This window comes from Echinops telfairi, unplaced genomic scaffold (genome assembly GCF_000313985.2).
Source record: "Echinops telfairi isolate 266 unplaced genomic scaffold, ASM31398v2 ScPeMD7_5592;HRSCAF=6446, whole genome shotgun sequence".
In the NCBI taxonomy this organism is placed as follows: Eukaryota; Metazoa; Chordata; class Mammalia; order Afrosoricida; family Tenrecidae; genus Echinops; species Echinops telfairi.
The window spans coordinates 26,792,459-26,813,225 of NW_022109491.1; the positions used below are offsets into that span (position 1 = coordinate 26,792,459).

A 20,767-nucleotide genomic window follows, 5' to 3' on the forward strand; every position below is an offset into this window, starting at 1 on the left:
TTGGTTGGTTGGTTGGTTGGTTGGTTGGTTTGGGGGGCGGGGAGGGCGGGGAGGTCTTTCCTCAGGGCATCCACAGAACAGCCCTAGGGGCAGCGCTCCCTCCAGGTGACCAGCTGCTGAGTGCTGTGCACAGCTCTGCCACACAGCTGAGCGGGACCAAAGCTCACACTGTTCTTGGGAGGGTGACCTGCCTCCCCTCACCCACCGAGAGCCAGTCCCGCTGGGCACTTCAGGATTGTGGCGTTTCTTCCTGGCCCAGGGCATGCTCCCCCACCCCTTTTGCAGGCACAGAAACAGCCCGAGGTCACTGTCATTCAGCACGAGGGGGCTGCACAGCCGGGCTCCCACGCCAGCCCTGCTGCCTCTGCAAACCCCAGGCTGGAAACGCAGAGAGAGACCTTCATCTGGCCGCCTGTCAGCCTCGGGACGTGTCCTGGGACCAAGGATGGCCTCTGAGGAAGGGGTGTGACTTCACATCAAATCTTTACTCCATGGACAGTCAAGAAGTCTAACTGTAGATAGTGCGTTTGGGACAGAGAGACATTCTCACAGCAAATGTATCCCAGTTCTCTCTCAAACGGCTGCGCTGGTGGAGGTAAGGGGTCTGAACGTGGCCTGCTGAAACAGCGTTGGGCCAGCCCGAAGAGTGGCCAGCATTTCGACAAGCACAGAGAAGCCGCCTCAGTAGGCCCTGCCCCGCCTTCGTCCAGTTAAGAGTCCGGAGGCTCCAAGGTGGCCTCTGTGTGCAAATGACAAATCCACGGATCCCTTGTCAGGAACACCCCCGTCCCTTAGGCAGGAGCCACCCCCAGGCATCCCTCCCACCAGGCAGAGGACCAGCAGCACCCTGCTACCCCAGGACACTACCCTTTCCAGCAGTATGGGGGAGGGGAAGGGCTGAGTGGCCCGAGTTGTCCTCGTGGCCTCAGACGTCTGGAATGGAGTGGTCCATGGTGTGCTGGAGCAGGGTCGGGGACAATCTGAAGAGCAGACAACACAGCGGTCAGCTCTGACAATGACTTCTCCCCAGGGGCAAGGGAGAGGCCAAGGGCAAGCTGGGCCTGTGAGAGGGAGTCTCAGTTTCACAGAAGCAGACCCGCTCCGAACCAAACCGGATGTGGCCTGGGAAGCCGGGAGGGGGCCGGGGGCAGGGCTGGGAGGGTGCAGACTTACTTTCTGACCATGTGCTCGTAGATCACAGTGGGGATGATGGTCAGCGTGATGACGTCCCCCGCCGCGGCCAGGATCTCTGTGGTCTCTTTGTCCTGGGAAGGAGGCGGGTAGTGGTCATTCAGGGTGACCACCACTGGGGGGATGGCAACTGGCACCTGACTAGGGAGGCAAGGTGGCCTCAGTCCTGAGCCTGCCAGGGAAGGGGCCCTAGCAGACTCCCAAGAGAGGCATTGGCTGAGCAAGAGCATCAACCCTGGGTCACTACCCCCTTCCCCCCCTTACCTTGCAGGCCAGTTGCAGGAGGCCTTTGGACGGGCTGACACTCAACTGATGGTCACCACCTTGCCACTATGGATTCCTGGAGCTTCACTCGGCCCTCACTGTCTACCCCAGCTCCCTTGGCCCTGGTCACACTCAGGTCTGGCCCCCACAGGAGACACGAGGCCCCCACCCACCTGGGCCAGGCCTCCCAGGAGAGAAGCCTGCAGAAACAAGGAACTCTGACTCTCAGCCAAGTGTGTCAGCATCCAAACACTAACACTCAGCCACAGATGAGCCTGAGGACCCCCTGGTGGCACAGTGGCTAAAGGGCCCCGTTGCTAACCACGAGGTCAGTGGCTCAAATGCACCAACTGCTCCTTGGGAGAGAGATGAGGCCGTCTTCTATTGGGGTACAGCCTCAGAACTGCTGTGGGACAGCTCCCTGCCCTCCCCTACAGGGTCCCTAGGAGACGGTGGTGTGACAGCAGTGTGACAGCAATGGGGAGAGGGACCTTTACCCTATGGAGGGGCTTTAAAATGATAGTGGAATTTTCCAGCACACTTTTGGAAGCCCCTGCATGCATCAAACTTGGCTGTGTGTTTTCTTGGTTTTTACAAATTGCGTGGGAGAAGATGGGCTGAACAGGCCTGGTGGTAGCCACGGGAGGGGATGGCGAAGTGCACTTTGCAAAAATGAAGCAACTCAAGCGGCATTGCTGTCTGGAGCCACCCAGGACCAGGAATAGGCCAGTCCCGAAGGATCTCACAGCATCATGGCTTGGTCGGAGTCAGTAGGGAGGATGGCAGCGCCTGCAGCCTGTATGAGACTGATTGCCCCAGGACAGCGAGGGACCCCAAGAAGGGAACTCCCTGGATCAGGAAAGTCCAGCTACTTCCGAGGGGGCTCCATTGCCTCAACTCCATTGGAAGTTGGTTCTGGCGTCAACTGGATATCTCTTCCCCCCTCCCCCCATGACTCTTTGCCTTTTATTATCAGTATCTTTATAAAGCCGGTCGCGGTTTGTCTTTGGGCCTTGGAAACATGACCTAAGAACTTAAGGATAGGAAATTTCCATTCTCTTTTCATTTCATGTGTCCTCGAACTTTCTGAAGTGCCCCCCCCCCTTTCACCCTCCTCCCCCCTGGAATGATGAACGAGATGTAGGGCACCAGCTACAACACTGGTGGTGGTCCCCGTGGTTCTTGGTAAGTCAGGGAGGGGCTGCCTGCACGGTTCCTACTGTGTCTGTGTGAGCACCACAGGTACCCTTGGGATTGTCATGTTTGCCACACACACACACACACACACACCCTCCCATGAGAGAGAATGCCAAGAGCAATCCTTAAGACATCATCAGAATGGCTGTGTGGCACCAGGAGGGCGGGGGAGACTGACAAGCACGGAGCATCAGACCGCGTGACAGGAATGGGCGGTGGTGGTGGCCCTCGGTTGAAGGGAGGTCTGGCTGGCCTAGGGGACTGTGCCCACTGTGGAGGGCCACAGCCTAGACTGATGCTCAGCCTAAAGTCCGACTAGGATAATGACCTGCAGTTCCTTTAAGCGCCTTGGGAAGTCCCAGGGACTTGGGGCCCCCAGGGACTTGACCGGAGACCCCGGAACTCGTCCTTCCTCCGTGGTCCCAGAGGCAGCCGTGTCACGGAGTCATCCCACAGGCACCCTTTCCTGTCCACGTGCACAGCACTGGCCCAAGGGATGCATTCCTTCTTGTATGTTACAAAAAGGACTCACCCCACACATCTCCCTTGAAAAAAAGACCACAGGTCTGAGATGGGCTCTTGGATAACAATTGGCTGATCGCGCTAGCAGAAGTGCCACCTGGGTCCCTGGGTCCCCACCTGGGTGGCCATGTGCTTACAAACACCATCGTCCCCACTCCTGCTATCACTCCTCTGGCCTCCTTGTGGAAGTAATAGTAAGACCAATTGCCATGGGGTTGACGTTCACTGGTGACAGCCCATGAAAATCAATGTAGGGCTGTGGTCCGAACGGTTTTCAGAAGTGGGCCCTCCCTGGAGGTAAACTTGAGTCTCTAACCTTTCGGGTAGCAGCCTAGCCCATCAACCATTTGCCTCAGCCATTTGATGACAGCTGTGACTATCTTCTGAGCGCTGGCTGGGAGCCTGCCAACTGTGCCCGAGCTCCACGCCCATCGCCCCACTGGATCTTCCCAGGATGAGGAAGCTGGGGCTCGGAGGCTTGGGGGCCCCCAGGGACTTGACCCCGCCCCCAGTCCCCGCCCAGAGACCCTGGCGGGCGCCTACCTTCAACCCAATGACATTCTGCCCGTTGACCTCGCAGATGTAGTGGTTGGTGAGGAGCCCGTTGCGGGCTGCCGAGCTCCCCTTGACCACGGAGACCACCTTCCCCTTCTTCAGGATGAAGCCGACGTGGCCCGCGCTGTCCTTGTGCATGGTGACAGTCCGCTGGAACGGCCTGAGAGAGCGCTGGGCAGTGAGCTGGGCTGGCACTGGGTACTAGTGGATGGGGGAAGTGGGAGTGGGGGGCTGGCTGCTCACCTGTCGCGAACCACCATGACGATCTTCTCGGCCGACGCCTTCTTCACCGCCCGGTGGGCTTTGTCGGTGCTCCAGCCGGCGCAGTCGCGCCCGTCAATCTGCAGGATCTGGTCCCCGAAGCGCAGCCCCACGAGGGACGCGGGGGTGTTGGCCTGGACCAGCTGCACAAAGAGGCCCTACAGGACGGACGGGATGCAGACCGGGATCAGCCCTGGCCCCTCCCTGGCTTTTGCAGCGCCCCCGCCCCAAGCCCCGCCCGGACCCCAGTGCAGCGTCCAGCTAGCTGCACTCTTTCCTCCCGGCTCTCGAGGCGTGCCGGGGACCAAGGCCACGCTGCCTCCGGGAAAGGGCACGCTCCGCCGCGCCGCGAGGGGGCGCTGTAGAACGGCGTCCACACCGGCGGGCGGCTGCGTCCCCAGCCCCGCCTCTCCCAACCGCTCCCCGGCCCGTACGTCCGCAGGAGCTCCTCGGTGGACAGAAGCCCACCGAGGCGTCCCGCTGCCACCCAGCGCCCGGCCTGGGCCTTGAGGGCACCGAGATCGAGAGGAAGCGCCTGGGCTCGGGTCCCCCCCGGGCTCCCCCACACCCGCCATGCTGCAGGCTCTGTGTCCCCCTGGAGCCCTCCTGCCCCGCTGGCCCAGCCGCACCTTGTCGATGGCCCGCAGCCGCAGCCCGGTCTTGCCGCGTTCGTCCTTGCACAGGTGGACCTCGCGCACCCCGGGCTTAATCTCCGCGCGCCGCACGCCCAGGCTGTCCCCCGTCACCGGCGCCACCACCAGACCTGGCGACGGGCCCGAGGCCACCGTCTGCGGAGCAGTGCGACAGGGTCAGCGACAGGCCGCAGAGGCCGCCCGGAGGGAGCGAGGAGGCGTGGAGAGGACCCTCTCCCCCATCGCCCGCCACCCACACCACCCACACCACCCATCACCGCACCAAAGTTCCAAAGGGAACGTCGCTTCAAACGGTCACGAGGAGGCAGCAAAGTTCACACCCCTAGAAATAACCACTCCGGAAAATACCGTTTAGCAGTTTTCTTTAAAACGCTAAAAAGTTCACTTATCCTATGACCTGAAATTGCACTCTTGGGCATTTATTCCGGAGAAATGAAAACGTAATGTCAAAAAAAAAAAAAAAAAAAAACCGTGCATGAGCACTCATAAGACTTTTATCTGTAATAGGCTAAAAGCCGGCAACAACAACAAAACCTCCCTGCCATCCAGTCAACCCCTACAGGACAGGGCAGAACTGCCTCTGTGGGTTTCTGAGACTGTAAGGTCTTTCTGAGAGTAGAAAGCCTCCTTTCTCTCACAGAGCAGCTAGGTGGTTTCAAACTGCCGACCTTGCAGATCACAGCCCAGCATGTAACCACTACACCACTAGGGCTCCTGGAAGCAGGCACAAGATCACTCCACTGGTTAAACAAACTGTTTACAGTTTTGGAGGACAGCCATATCAAGGAACTCCACTCAGCATGATAAAGGAAGGAACTATGGGCGCATGTCACAGCTGGGCTAGTCATAAGAGCATTATACTGAAACTCCACCCCCTGGGGGCAGCCAATTACAAAAGGTCACGTATGTCACACGCTGTATAACACAGAGCTCCCCTAATATAACATTCTGAAATGACTACATTGAGATGGGAAAACAGATGAATGATTGTTAGGATTAAGGGTGTGCATGGGAATGACTATAAAAAGGTGATATGGGACAGACCTTTGGTTTGAAAGGATACTTCTGTAACTTGCGATGTTTACACAGAATCTGTAGGAGTGATAAGATGACAGCTATACATACACATTGTATCAGTGAGAATTGTTACATTTGATATAATACTATAGTTATGTAAAATGTAACCATTGTGGGAAACTGGATCAAGAATACAAGAGAGTTGTCATGGGTTGAATTGTGTCCTCCACAAAATACATGCGTCCCTGAAATTTGGCCTGCGTCACCTTAAGTCTTAAGAGAGATGAAAGTGAACAGAAAAGGAGACCTGATGACCAGGAAAGAAGAACCGGAGCAGAGAGTGTCCTGTGGACCCAGGGTCCGAGTGCTGAGAACCTCCTAGACCCAGGGGAAGACTGTCCCGAGACACGTGGAGATCTTCAAGGAAGTCTGAACCCATGGATGTTGGTAGGAGATGAGACAAAGACCTTTCTGTAAAGCTGACAGAGAGAGAGGGAGAGAGAGAGAATCTGTCCCAAGAGGCAACGCTCTGAACTTCCAGCCTCTTTCTTAGTACTGCTGTTATAGACTACAACAGATGGATTTTTTTTACAGCAGATGGATTTAACAAACAAAAACGGAGATTCTCTCACGTTTTATGTATATTTGCATACATAAGAGAGTGAGTCAAAAAGTATTGCTATAAAGTCTTAGACCACTGTACTAAGGAAATTGTGGAACTATTAAATGAATCAACGTATCTTCCAGCTAGGTTCTAGAACTTACTGGTCTACCATCCCCTTTTGAGGAAGAAAGGGGGAAAAAGTACTCAGCACCATCCTGGGTATTAAAAACCTTTGTGCGATATCCCCTAATCCAGGAAAAGGTGTAGCTATCTGCTTTTTCTGGCCTCCCTTGGATAATTCCAGCACCCTCCAGGGAGAAGTAGCGCTCACGATGGGCAACATTGCTCTGGGTCTCTAAGCATCTCCTGGAGATGATGTGTCCCACTCAGCCCTTTCCCTGGAGAGCGCTGTGCTCTTTGGTTCACACCACATCAAAATGGCAAGCTGGTTTGGGTTTGGGGAATAAAAAGGAATTAGAAAGGGTGCAATCAGGGCTGGAGGGTGGATGGGGTAAAGATTCCCGGGGAAATTCTCACAGGGCAGCCCTCGGCGCCCTCCAAGAGTGAGCAGGTGTTTCTTCGTGGTGGAAACTAATTTCCTCACTGCAGCTTTTCCTGGCCCTTTCTCATCAACACAGTCTTCAATTTCTGTAGAGCTGCTTCCTAATAAGCCCCCATAGTCCTTCGGACAGTCACCACAACCTTCTAGCTGACCTCTTTACCTTGGAGTGAATGGGCCCAGCTGATCCCTATGGGAAGTGACTGTTTTGATTGGACCTTTTCCTCAAAGACACTCGAATGAGACTAACTCACGGTGACCCTACCGGACAGGGTCAAACGGCCCCTGTGAGTGTCTGAGACTGTAACTCTTTACGGGAGTAGAAAGCTCCGTCTTTCTCCAGAGGAGTGACTGGTGGTTTTGAACTGCCAACTGTGCAGCTAGCAGCCCGACACATAACCACTACACCTCCAGGGGGTCCAAATCGACTTGATGGCAGAGATTTTGTTTTGTTTTGTTTTGTTTTGTAGGAAACTAAGACACAGGCTTTACTGAGAGAAGTTGTCTGTAGGCATGCACTGATCCCGGAGATAGGTTTTGTTAGGAATAAACCTTTGCATGTATGAATTGGAACCCTAGTACCAAGACTTTTGGACTTAACCTCGTGTGTGTGTGTGTGTGTGTGTGTGTGTGTGTGTGTGTGTATTGATTCCTGTGCATGCCGGTCTGAGGCTGAGCTCACCAAAGCAGAACCAGCCGTAGACATCAATTCCCGCCTTCAAACCCAGGTCACTGAGCGGTTTTTGTAGCCATTACTGAATGGGACCCTGAACCCAAAATGCAATAAATGTTATTAAAACGCTACTTAAGAAATGAGAACGAAGCGGAGCCACAGACTGCTGGGGACGGAGGGCGTCCCAGCTCAAAGGAAAGGAAGCTGGAAATGGCAGGGCCAGGAAGGAGGAAGGTGAGGGGCACTGGCCCCAGGAGGCCGGAGACAAATACGTACATCGCTCCCTGCTGGGATCAGAGGCAGGTTCTGCTGAACTTCTTGGCTGGAGAGGGAAAGCCCCATGTAGCTTCCCAGTTCTGCCAGGTTGGGATACAGAACTGATGGGGGAGGAAAGAGATGGGAGAAGGAGTTACTCGCTCACCGAGACTGTGGGCCTCATTTGCATAGAGACCCCACAGGACAGAGTAGAACAGCCCCTGTGCGTTTCTGAGACGATAACTCTTTACAGGAGCAGAAAACCTCGTCTTTCTCCCAAGGAGTGGCTGGCTGTTTCAAACTGCTGACTTTGTGGTTAGCAGCCCAGTGTGAAAGCATTACAATACTCCAATCCCAGTACCAGTACCAGTTCCCCCTGACCACTGTGACATGTCACTCCTGGGGTCACATGAGACTGTGTCTCCAGTGGCATGATGCCTTGGGGTGACTCAAATCACTAGGGTGCTCACACAGCAGCCATGCTGGGGCCAGTTCGTGAAGAAGCTATGGGCTCCCTGGCTTTCTGGGTTGGGTTCAGAAGGATGCATAGGAGTTTACCAGGCACTGGGGGAGGGAGACAAGAGGGGAAGCCTGAATCCTCTCCCCCAACCATGGTGAGTCCTTGGCCAGCCCCCCAACCCCACCCCCCACCCCCCAGCTTTGGTGCCTTCTATCCTCAAAGGACTTGAGTCCAAGCCGTCTCAGCCCTGAACATCACCCGGGCACTCACCTGGAGGCTGGGGCATGGCTGCCTCCTGGGCTGGCAGGGCAGGCATTGTGGGCATAGATGCAGCCTGAGCCTGGGGAACGTTGGAAAGTACTGGTCAGTTGTACTGGATTCCAAGTCTCCTTGATCCTGGGGCTCCCTGAGGTGGGGGTCTAGGTGCCACAACCCCTCTAGGCTATGTGTGAAGTCTGACCTCTGCAGGCAGACATGTTTTGGGGGGCCCATGGCTCACCACATGCCATAACCCTCTTACTCCCCGGGGCTGCCGAAACTTGGAGTTCTGTCTCCCAGCCAAACTCGCTGTTGTCAAGTTCCAAATTTTCGATGTCCACTTGACCCAAAAAGTAGGGGGACAAAAAGTAGAAGGGGCTCTGGCAGCTGATCAGACTCCATCCCAGCACCACTGGCTTGCCCTGAAGGCAGGCCATGGAGGGTGGGGTCCAGTGAGCATTGGGAGGGAGGAAGCACTAGGCCACACTGGACAGAGAGGTGCCTGACAGCAAGGACTGTGACCATTGGTCTTCCTGGCCCTGCTGTGGCTCCTGCCTGGCCTTGGGACAGCTCCTCCACACACAGGCCTGGCGCCAAGGAACATGGCTTCAGCCTCTTTCCAAGGCTCCCTTAGGTATTCTAGCAGAGTGCTGAGAGAGGGTGGCACAGGTTTGTGGGTGGCCTTACCTGAATGGCCTGGTCTACCTTCAGGTCCTCCAGAGATGGGTACAGGGTGGACATGGCTGCTCCTTGGGACCCCCTGAAGAGCCACGGAGAATGAGGAGTGAGGAATCAAATAGCCAGAAGGGATCAGTGTCCCCATTTTATAAGTGAAAAGGTCTCAAGTTCCAACTGGGATTTGCATCAAAGTCTTGTTTGCGTCCCAAGCCCAAGGTCACCACCATGGCAAGAGTCCACCACCACAACTCCATCAGACCCAGGGCAGGCATCCCTCAGGAACCCTTGGCCATGAAAAGCAGGCCCATGAACCTGCCATGTTTCCCACAGGCAAGTGAGAGGGTCTTCCACTATCCAGGCCCGTGGAAGCAGGAGTCAAGACATCAGAGAGCACGTTGCATTGGGTCAGTGGGCTGCACGAGACCTCTTCAGAGTGTTGGAAGACAATGGGGTTACTCTGAGGACAAGGATGCACCGGACCCAAGCCATGGGATTTCCAGTTGACTGCTATGCATGTGAAAGTTGGAAAAGTGGGTGAAGGGAGACGTCGGACAGGGCAAGATGTGACAAAATAATAATTTATAAACTATCAAGGGCTCATGAGGAAGTGGGGAGCGGGGAGGGAGGGGGGTGGAATGAGGACCTGATGCCAGGGGCTTAAGTGGAGAGCAAATGTTTTGAGAATGATGAGGACAATGAATGTACAAATGCGCTTTACACAATTGATGTATGTATGGATTGTGATAAGAGTTGTATGAGCCCCTAATAAAACGATTAAAAAGAAGAAAGTTGGACGTTGGATAAGAAAGACCAAAGAAGAGTCGATGCGTTTGAATGATGGTGCCGGGAAGAAGATGGAAAGGACAGGGGCTGTCCAAAGAACAAGCCAACCTGTCTTGGAAGAAGCACAGCCAGAATGCTCCTTAGCGGCAAGGAGACTGAGACTCTGTCTCACGGACTGTGGACACGTTGTCAGGACAGACCCGTCGCTGGAGAAAGACATCACGTTTGGTAAAATAGAGGAGCAGTGAAAAAGAGGATGACTCTCAAAGAGATGAATGGGCACAGCAGCTAGCACACGGGCTCAAGCACAGGAACCATTGTGAGGCTGGGCCAGGACCGGGCAGTGTTTCATTCTGTTGTGCAGAGAGAGTAGTCATGGGTAGAAACAACTCAATGGCACTTAACAACAACAACAACAACAAGAAACAGAGCATCTGAGCTGATCCCTCAAGACCTAAATCCCACCCAGGTGCAGGCTGGGCACCTGTTGTAGACCAGGCCTTATGTTAACAGTTTGCATAGCATCGTCCCCCAACAGCCCAGAATCCAGTCCCAGCAAGGCAGGCAAGTACTTTCCAATTCCTCCCCCACCTGCAGCCCCATCACCCTCGTCACCTCTGGGCTCCTGAGCGCTTACTGTCCACCCCGCAGTTCCAGGCTCACTTACGACTGTTGGTCTTGGAGAAGTACCGTACACACTCGTGATTAAGCCGAGTTTTTCAGCACATTTTAATGCAGTTTTTGTGGTAAAATTAGGTGCCTCAGCTGATTTTCGGGTCAGCTTATATTCGAGTATATACAGTAAGTAGTAAGAGAGACCAATGGGGATTCTTGACACTGGACACAAACAGCAGCAGAATTTCAGCCCCCAACAGAGCACTGCTCCACAGGAGAAGGGACAAAGGGGAGGGCTGCCACCCACATACGAAACACCTCCTGACTGTGCCTGGAAGAATCCGAAGGTGTGGGAGGCATGTGAACCGGTGGCCATTTCCTTCCAGATGAATCCTGGGAAGGAGCAGTTTGTATTGCTGGATCCCTTCCTGTCTGCTCACTAACCCATGGCTGCTGTCATATCTCTGGCCCTGGCCACCCCAACTGAATATCCTACCCCCATCTCCTCATCATCCTCCAGGTCCCCCAGACAGGCCCACCCTGGCTCCCCAGAGAATGGGTTCACGGTCCACCCATTGGGACAAGCTCAGGGCCAGCCTTCCCACTGGGGCTCTTCCATCATCCTTGGCTGCCTCCCCAACCAGATTGTGGATTTGTGGGGGCAGAGGAGTCCCACTGACCCCCATTGGGCCCCCAGCCAGGCCCTCACGGGACAGCCATACACAATAAAACAACACCTGGTGTTGGCTCACAGGGCTGAGTGGACTGCGTGAGGGCGATGTTACTCCAGCCCCACTCACGTTCAGTCCCCTGGCCACCTCCCAAGTGACCCTCAGGGCTCAGGCTACCTCTTCCATCACTGCTCCTCCTCCCTGTGCCCTGTGACATGACCCTTGGTCTCCTCCAAGAACCATCCTTTCAAGCCTCAAATCCCATCGTCCAGGTATCCCACCCCACCCCAGGGTGATATACAGCCCAGACCATCTCTCACCCCTCCCATCCCATGCTGTTCTCCCACAAACAACCACCTGGCCCTTTCCGCACAAAGCAGGACTCCCTGCCCCTGCTTACAGCCCCGCTGCCCTCCGAATCTAGTCCCCATTCGGCCTCCGTGGAGCTGGTGGCTCATGGGCCTGGTGTGAACATTTTAGGACAGCATGGAGTGTTTTAAATGTTCACATTGAGTTTAACTTGCCAGATTCGGGGTACTGGATTTAACCATTTAGATTTCCTGCCCCTCTAGGAGAAACAGCAACAACAAAACAGAAAGCTCTGGTGGTCCCAGGCTGAGCGTAAGCAGCTTAGTTGAGTCACAGCTGATGTCCTGGCGCCCGGTTCCCATGTGCGCTGGTGCCTCCTCCACGAAGACCGCCTTGTGCTGGCACCCCCTGGGTGGTCCTCATAGCCTCCATCCATGTCACGGGCTTCTCCAACCCCGGATGTGCTGCTCCCGCTGGCTGAGTACACTCCGTTCCATGTTGTATGTATGCCGTCATGTTGGTTCTGACTCAGAGAAACCTGATAGAGCAGAGTCCGCCTGCCCCAGAAGGTTCCCTCGGCTGTGATCTTGACAGAAGCACAGTGGGTCGGTTTGAGTGGCAGACCTTTTGGTTAGCAGCCACAATCCTCTCCTTGCCCCCCACCACCACCACCCCACCCCCGTCCATCCCCTCCCCAGTGCTTGGCTGGTCCTCACTCACAAACAAACCCACTGCCACGGAGTCAGTGCTGACCCACAGCAACCTTATAGGACAGCGGAGACCTGCCCCTGTGGGTTTCTGAGACTCAATCTTTATGGGACTAGAAAGCCTCATCTTTCTCCTCTAAACTGGCTGGTGGGTTTGAATGGTTGACCTTGCGGTTCACAGCCCGACTGGCAACCCCCTTGGTGAGCTCCTAGTAATGTTCAAGCTTGCAAGAAGCCTGCCTTGATTTGTACTCCCTCCCATTGCCCCATGGAAATCATTAAGTGCTGGACTGTGAATCAAAAGGCTGGCGTCCGTCCACCCCGAGAAGGCTTGGAAGAAAGGCCTGGCAAAATACTTCTGAAAAACTCGCCGTCAAGAGCCCTGTGGAGCACAGCTTGATTCTGACACACAGGGGATCAACATGAGAGCCACTGGTTTGCAGTGTGTGTGTGTGTGTGTGTGTGTGTGTGTGTGTGTGTGTGTGTGGTTTTTCACCAACCCTGATGATCTCACCAACCTCCACTCAATTCATAATAAAAAGTTTTAAAGATTTCTTAAAATATACCTTTCTTTCCAGCTTTTATTGAACAAAACACTCCAAATATTTGGCAACACAAGAGCAAAAATCATGCATGGGAACTCTCTGCCAAGACTTTAATGAGGGGCGAGGTGGGGTGGGGGTGGGGGCTCCTCAGATTACTCCGCCTGCTGGGTTCCTAGAGGCTGCCAGCTCCAGCCCCTTGGCCCAGTCTGGCCTTCAAGGCAGAAACGACCCCCACTAGGGGGCAGCTTCCCACTGAGCCCTCCTTACTCAGCTTGAGGGAAGAGACCCTCTGTCCCAGCCTTCCCCACTGAGACTCCCTGGCGGTGTTGGCCTCAGTGACAGTGGCCAGTTCCAGGCAGAAATGACAGACAGGAAAGTAAGGCCACCCCTGCCTCCCCTCCCTGCGCTGGTGGTTATAGTTTCTGGGAGAGCAGAGCATCCAAGATGCACTTCCTAGACGCCACTCCCAGCTCAGACCACCAGCCTTTCTCTGCGTCCAAGAACGATCAAGGTGCCCCAGTGAGGGGTGCCCCAGTGAGGGGTGCGGGAAGTTTAGCATTGGGCTGCTAACCTCAAGATCAGTGCTTTGAACCCACAGGCTGCTCCTCAGGAGAAAGACGTCCTAGCAATCCTCTCGGACCGTTCTGCTCTGTCCCATAGGATTGTAAGTTGGAACCAATCAATGGTAGTGGGTTTGGGAGACCCATTCACCCCAGCCTCCTCCTTTAAGTCCTGACCTGGTGCTGGTAGTGTCAGGAAGCAAGCACTCCCCTCTTGCAGTCCATGATATCCTGGGAGCAGCTCCCCTTCTGCAGACATGCCCCGGGTCCTCAATGATCATTTACTTATTCATTCCCAACCTTTATTGACTATCGACAGTGTGCCAGGCACCCTGAACCTGCCTCAATATGCTGCTCCTTCTGTCCTCTTGTGAGGCTCAGAACCACTGCCACCTCTGGTCCCCTGTCCCCCTCCCAGTGGGCTGTGTCCTCTTGTAGGTGCCAACCCCACCCTGTCCTTATTGACAAGCTACGCATCATAAGAGATGACTAATATCTGGGTGTAGGGTCCAGCACGTAGGCAGGGTCCAGCATGTCGTGTGTTGGCAGAATGACTAATGGATCCCTGCTTCCCAAGGGCAGACTCAGCAGTGGTATGGGCTCTTTTGGTGTCACATGACCGAAGGGGACACTACAGGTATTTAGAGAGGTGGGATCTGGACTTCTGGTGACAACAGTCCCCCAGAGTTATCCCCCATGCTACACAGCTTTCTCGTGCCCCCCCAGAACTTCATTGAAACACAAAACCTGCAGCTACCTGACTCTCAAACTGACTAGATTTACAAATCCACTGGGACTTCCTTTGTGCCAAAGGACACTGGATTACCCAGGAATGCAGGCTCCAGGCAAATCCAGGAGCGGCATTCTCTGTTTAGTTGACTATTTCCGGAAATCCTGGCTTGCATGGCTCACCAGCCATCGCAGTGACTCCATGCTTGTGTGCAAATAGATCGAACTTTTGCTTCAACATATCAAATACAGGTCGTTCACACAACCCAGTTAGGACTGTGCTGTGAAACTCAAACAAACTCATTGCAGGCAGGCGCGAGCTGCTGGTGTGACTGCACATGTCCATGGTAGAACTCCAAACAAAGCCTCCTGGCCATCCAGTCAAGGTCAACTCATAGCGACCCTGGAGGACTAGGTAGAACTGACTACCCCCGTGGGCTTCCAAGGCTGTAACTCTCTGAGGGATGAGAGAGCCTTATCGTTTTCTCGTTTTCCATTTCTGAACACCAGACTGCAGTGTGCCTCCCAGCTTGAAACCCACTAGCTCCAGGGCTCCCCGTCAGTGTAGAACACAAATCCCTTTAGGACAACTGACTGTGGTGTTCATTTCTCTCCTTCCGGTTCATCATATCCAGGGTTCTCAGCCTTCCTAATGCCGCGACCCTTTCATACAGTTCCTCATGTGGTGGTGACCCCTAACCATAACATTATTTTCGTTGCTACTTCATCACTGTCATTTTGCTACTGTTATGAATCGTCATGTAAATATCTGCTATGCAGGATGTATTAGGCGACCCCTGTGAAAAGGTATTTCGACCCCCAGGTTGAGAGCCGTTGATACAGGCCATCATCCTAATCCTTAATTCAGGCCAGCCACCAGCGCCTTGGCTGTAGATCTCAGGTGTGCGCCCTTGCCCTGGGCTTCAGCTGCTTCGTGTTTTGTGAAATGGGAGCAGCCAGACAGAAACTCCAAGCGCCGCCGAGGCCTTCCTCCACCCCAGCCTCAGTTTCCCCATTTGTCACGCCGCGCAGTAAGTGATCCTTAATTGACAACCACACGTGCCCCCTCGCCCCTTTTCCCCTCTGGGAGAGCCCAGGGACCCCCGCCGGACGCGACGCCTCCGGGTTGCTATGGGCTACGGAACTTGGGCCGCTCCGGGTGAGCAGGCGAGCAGCGAGCTGCAGGGCCGTGCTTCCCGCAGGCACCTGCGGGCGGCTCCCGGGACGCCCGCGGATCGTGGGGACCCTGGCGGCCGCCCTGCTCTGTGGCTGCCTCTCCAGGAGGGTTGCTGCCGTCCTCCGAGTGTCCCCCTTTTTCTCCAGACGCCCGTGGCTGGCACCGGGGTTCATGAAACTGGACCAAACAAAGCAGCAGATAAGGGGGGGGGGGTGTGCTGAGGGGTGTTTGATAGGCGGAGCCCGCGCGGGTGGAACTGAGCTTGAAAGGGGTCCTACCCCCAGGGCCATTTATGACCCCGGGAGCCGCCCCACGCCAACAGATCGGTTCTGAAGGAAACAGCCGCGAGGGGAGAAGGGTAACGTCGCCTAGTCTGCCTCCCCGAAGCCCCCTCGCCCCCTCACAGAAGCCTTGGTGGCGGGCGCTGTGGTGCTTGGCTAAGCACTGGGCTGCCAATGGCAACGTCGGCGGTTCAAAGGCACTGGCTGCTCGCCCGGAGAAAGATGAGGCTGTCTGCGACCCCGAAGCCTCAGAAACCTTATATAGGGTGTGAAGCGACTCCTGGCTGTGGGTTTGGTTTGGGTTCAGTTCCACCCCACTACGGCCTCGGATGTGCCCGAACCCCCCTCTCCGCTCACTGCTACCTCGTCGTTTCTGACTCATAGCCACCCTGCAGGACAGGGTGGGACTACACCTGAGCGTGATCCAGGCGGTAACTCTTTACAGGGAGTAGAAAACCTTGTCATCCTCCCCCGAAGTGGCTGGTAGTTTCGATCAATAGACCTTGCGGTGAGCAGCCAACTCCTAGTGCACTATGTTACCAGGGCTCCCCTCCCCCCACGCTGTCGTTGTGAGTTGTCTCCGCTCAAAACAACCCTGTGTGCATGCGCCATTCTCACAAGTGTTCTCATGTTTGAGCCATCGGTGCAGTACTGTGTCAGTCCCTCTGGTCAAAGGTTTTCTTTCCTCTATTTGCTGCCCGCCCCCCGCCCCCCATTCTAGTTCATCTCCCACCTTTACCCCAAATTCCTTGCAAGACCCTTGATTCCCGATCCATGCTGAGCTGAAAATGCTGGCAGATTCAGCCCTGAAACCAAGCCAAGCGTGACTGAGCCATTGGGCCCCTGGGGCCCAGGCAAGAGACTTAGACGCATCCCACAGCGAAATCGGACTCTGCTAGTCAGAGGGACTTGGGACAATGGGTTTGCAGGAGTGCATGGGAAACACGAGGACATCCGATGGAAGGCAGAAGGCCCCAGGCTGTGGCAGACGGAGGGCAGCAACCGGTAGAAGTGGGGTGCTCCAGGCCAGGGAGGGAGAGAGGTCAGGCTTCAGAGTCCAGCTGCTTCCCGGGTCCCTCTCCCAGCTCTAGCAGTTCCCCATCCCTGCAGCCTCTCTGCAGTGGCCTCTCCCAATCCACCCCAGGGCCTGAGCCAGCAATCCCGGAGCTCCCCTCAGCCCCCCAGCCTTGCCCGCCTCATGAAGTCACTCCGAGCTCTGCCCACAGGAGCAGTCCAAGACTTTACCTCAGCACTCAGGGTTCCGTGACGAGTCCCTGGCAGGGTCCCCAGTCTCACCTCTTTCCTCTGTGCTTCATTCATGCCAAACGACTGGCCTTGATGCTTTGGCAGGAGCTGTGCCCTGTGACTTAGATGCCAGCCATATCTCCGCCCCACTCCTGGCTCATCTGGTGCTGCCTACACCCTCCCACAAGTCCCCCTTCCCTAGACTGCCAGACCCCACTGCCAACCAGTCTACTGTCTCATAGTGACCCTATAGGCCTGCCCTCCCCCCCCACCACCACACACACACACATACACACATACACACACACACACACACAAGGTTTGCAAAGCTGTGACTCTGTACGGGAGCAGCCAGCCTCGTCTTTCTCCCTCAGAACAGCTGAAGGGGTCGAAGCACCAGCCTTGTGGCTAGCAGCCCCACACTAAACCCAGATGCCATCTCATGTCTTTGCCCTTTCATCATTCCCTCCACCAACGTTTGTTTACTGAGCGCCTGCTGAGAGCAGAGCCTCCTGTGTTTCCTGCTTGCATCTCCTTTGTGCTGTATTTGTTTGCCGGATGCCCACACCATGTAGGCCAGGAAGCAGCTCCTTCCTGAATCCCCCTGTCTGCACACAGCAAGCGTCCAGTGGCCACTGGAGAAGTGGAACCATAGACTGAGCCCCAAGCAAGTCACAGCCTCTTTTCAGACTCCCACCTGCTGACACTCACAGTGGGTGACGTGGAAAGTCCTTGGAAGAATGAACACAGGGCCCTGAGGAGGCAGACGGGAAGGCTGGCTGCTGCAGGCTGACTTGGGGCCAGTCTGCTCAGTTCTCGACAGAAGGCTTCCCAAAAGGAAAAGAACCCACATAAAACACTTTTGCCCCCAGAGGCATTTTCCTCTTTCCCAGAATTTTCCAGAATCCCCATCCCTGAGCGCCAGTTGTTTCCATTCAGCAAAAACAACACCCACAGCAAACCGGCACTCAGGCCCTCAGAGGTCAACTGTGGGGGATGTGGGGGGTCTGCAGCAGCCCCGGTCTTGGGCCCAGACCAGTAAATGAGAACGCTGCTTGGGGACGCTTCATTCCAAAGAGCCGCAGCCGTGGGGCGCCCACTCGTTCCTGCAGAAAACTCGTCCATCCTTGGGAAGAAGGCATGCGGGATGGAAGCGTGGGTTAGAGTGTCCGAGGAAACACTCCGCTCTGGGAAGAGCAGATAAGCCCAGGAGGACGGTGAGATGGAAGCGTGGGTTAGAGTGTCCGAGGAAACACTCCGCTCTGGGAAGAGCAGATAAGCCCAGGAGGACGGTGAGTGGAAGAGGAAGAGGCTGTTGCTACCCCCAACTAGCTCCGCCTCCCGCCAGGGCTGTTCTCCTGCTGAGGAAAAGCTGTGGACTGCTTCAAAGAAGGCTGATGTCTGCAGACATGTGCCAGGAGGGCCAGGAGCTGGCCTTTGGAGACAGGCAAGACCAGGTTGAGACCGGCTGCCTCCTATGAAGAGCAGGAGCAAATCCATTTGGAACCATATAACTTCCTATGTCACCTGACATAACAATACTTGCATCAGAGTTATTGGTGGGGATTAAAGGAACTTTTTTTTTTAAAGGAACATTTTTTTAAGTTATACATATGGCCATGGAATCGATCAGTCCAGTGGACCACTCGAACATCAGCCTCAGGACCCCCAAGACCGGAAAAACTAGATGGTGCCCACCTATCACCACCAACTGCCTGAAAGGGATTGCGTTAGACAGTCCTGGATAGAGTGGGAGGAAGTGTGAAACAAACTCAAAATTATTAAAGGGACCAGGCTTATTGATTGGCTAGAGACTGGCGAGACCCCCAAGACTATGGCTCTTAGTCGCCCCTTGGGCCTGGAACTACTCCCACCCCCATGACTCAGTTTTCAGCCCAACAATAGACAGGTCCGTAGGGGAACAGTGACACTCGCCTTAGATAACCAGCCGTTAGAGATCAGAAGGGCAGCATTTGCCCAGGGACGAAGTTCAGAAGGGCTAGAGGAGGAGGTGGAGGAAAACAGGAAACACAGGGAGGAAGTGGGTGAAGTGATGCCGCCGAGCGGGGATTGTGGTCGATGGCATAAAACAAGGTAGGCAGTGCTGAAGGTAAAACTGAAGAACCAGTCTGTTCTGTCCACGCCGACCCGGGCCGCAATGCAAGTTTAAGCGGGAAAAGTGTGTGGCAAGCATTCAGCCCAGCACCCGGCGCATGGCGGACACTCAGCCAGTGAGCTGGCCATTCACACAACAAATGGAGACGGCAGTGTAGTCGGAAACTGAAGGAAACCCCCTAGCCTTGGGGTGGGTAAGAAAGGCAGTCTGTGCCGTGTTGCCTGATGGGGCACACTGGGGAGATAAATGAGCCCTGCAAGGGCAGGAAGAGGGGACTAAGATCCAGGCAATTTGGGCATCAAAGTCTAATGGAACCACCAGCTACAGGGGGAGTTGGGTGGGGGGAATGGGCACAGCTACTGCCCAGCGCTGAGGTGGGCGCAGACTTGTGGTTCTCAGAGAACAGCTGTCCAGTGATGAGAAGCCAGCTGATGAGAGGGGCCGGTGTCCGGAGAAGGGGGAGAGGCCCAGCCCTGACAGACCCTGTGGGCATTTTCCCGAATGAATTGTGAGCTTTGGGGTAACGTGACAGGGTCTGATGGGACAATTCCTTCCCACAGGGACCCCTCCTGACTGATGTGGACAAGAGACAAGGCAGCCAAGTGGCAGCAGGAGTCCCGGTGAGAAGTGGGGGTGCTGGCTGAATGATGGGTTGGGGCTAGTGTCTGAGGCAGCCAGTGCTGTGCCCACCAACAGGATGGTTGGTCCTAAGCACGTTTTCAGAGACCCTGGTATGTGGCTCTGTCTGTCTCTGCTTGCATTCAGCTCTCCTGACTGGGGCGGGGTGGGAGGGTGGGGGCTCCAGGGTTCTAGGGGCGAAACTCACTGTAGAAGCACTGGGAATCCCCAGGAGGATTTTCCTTGTTAGCAGGGCTGCTGCTGGCAGAAGCAGCTTCGAACCATGAAGGAAGGAAGGAAGGACCACAACCAGGGCCTTCAAAAAACAAAGCGGGTCTCCCTTCCTGAGCACTGCCTGGGGCAGGGATAGGATCCCAGGCCGCCACAGGGTCTGGGAGAAGATGCCCCTCCTCCCCCCACACCAACATTCCTCTAGCCCAGCCTAGGGCAGGGGTCAGAGAGGCAACCCCACTTCCGACTCTGATCCCAGAGTGAAACACAGGGAATGGGCTCAGCATGGGAAGAGGCAGGGAGAGTAGAAGGTGAGAGCGGGTGGGCTACCCATCCCAGCCCCACCTCACACAGGGGCCAGGGGCCGGGGCTTACCTGCGGCCAGGTGGTGTCTCGACCTCTGTCCTCCGGCCACCACTGAGAGTGTTCCCCGAGAAGGTGGTGGCCCTTGTTGTCCCAGCTGGAGTTCCTGCTGGCTGGCTGCCGGCTCTGGGCAGGGTGGTGCCGCCCCTGACAAGCTGACTCACCTTGAATAGCTGGCCGTCCTGGTAAGGGCTCTGCCTGGGTGGCCAGGCAGGCTGCCAGGCTCAAAGGAGGGGTGCTGCCTTGTCTCCACTGGGAGCTGGGGTTCGAGGTGCACGTAGCTGCTGTGAAACACCAAGACTGACTGGTCTTTTGTGAGGAAATCAGGGGAGGCAGTGGCATGGCAGGAGGGCAGTTTGATGAGTAGCCAGGGTCTCTAAAGTGACCACACCTTATAACCCGGCCTTCCCCCTCCCACGGACCCATCCTTGAGAAGCTCATGGAGGGGAAATCTGGAAACACACACACACACACATACAAGCTCATGGAGGGGAAATCTGGAAACACACACACACACACACACACACACACTGCCATCAAGAGGGGAAATCTGGAAACACACACACACACACACACACACACACACACAGCCATCAAGTCCACGGAAATCTGGAAACACACACACACCACACACACACACACACACACCACACACACACACACACACACA

General features: G+C 55.5%; 1 protein-coding gene across 1 annotated transcript; it reads right to left on the reverse strand.

The window, feature by feature from the left end:
- Positions 1 to 25: 25 nt before the first annotated feature.
- Positions 26 to 20,182, reverse strand: SDCBP2 (syndecan binding protein 2). Its single transcript, XM_004697888.2, has 9 exons — positions 20,110 to 20,182; positions 9,157 to 9,229; positions 8,482 to 8,551; positions 7,773 to 7,873; positions 4,620 to 4,778; positions 3,973 to 4,148; positions 3,718 to 3,889; positions 1,174 to 1,265; positions 26 to 980 (listed from the first exon to the last, which is right to left on the reverse strand). Exons 2-9 carry the CDS (start codon positions 9,208 to 9,210, stop codon positions 926 to 928), a joined length of 879 nt encoding a protein of 292 aa, XP_004697945.1. The 5' UTR covers positions 9,211 to 9,229; positions 20,110 to 20,182; the 3' UTR covers positions 26 to 925.
- Positions 20,183 to 20,767: the final 585 nt, after the last annotated feature.

Coding starts and splice junctions, on each gene's coding strand:
- SDCBP2 (XM_004697888.2), bottom strand. CDS start 9,210: ATGTCCACCCTGTACCCATCTCTGGAGGACCTGAAGGTAGACCAGGCC. Junction 8,552..9,156: donor AGGTAGACCAGGCCATTCAG/GTAAGGCCACCC, acceptor AACGTTCCCCAG/GCTCAGGCTGCATCTATGCC. Junction 1,266..3,717: donor AGAATGTCATTGGGTTGAAG/GTAGGCGCCCGC, acceptor CCTCCTTCCCAG/GACAAAGAGACCACAGAGAT.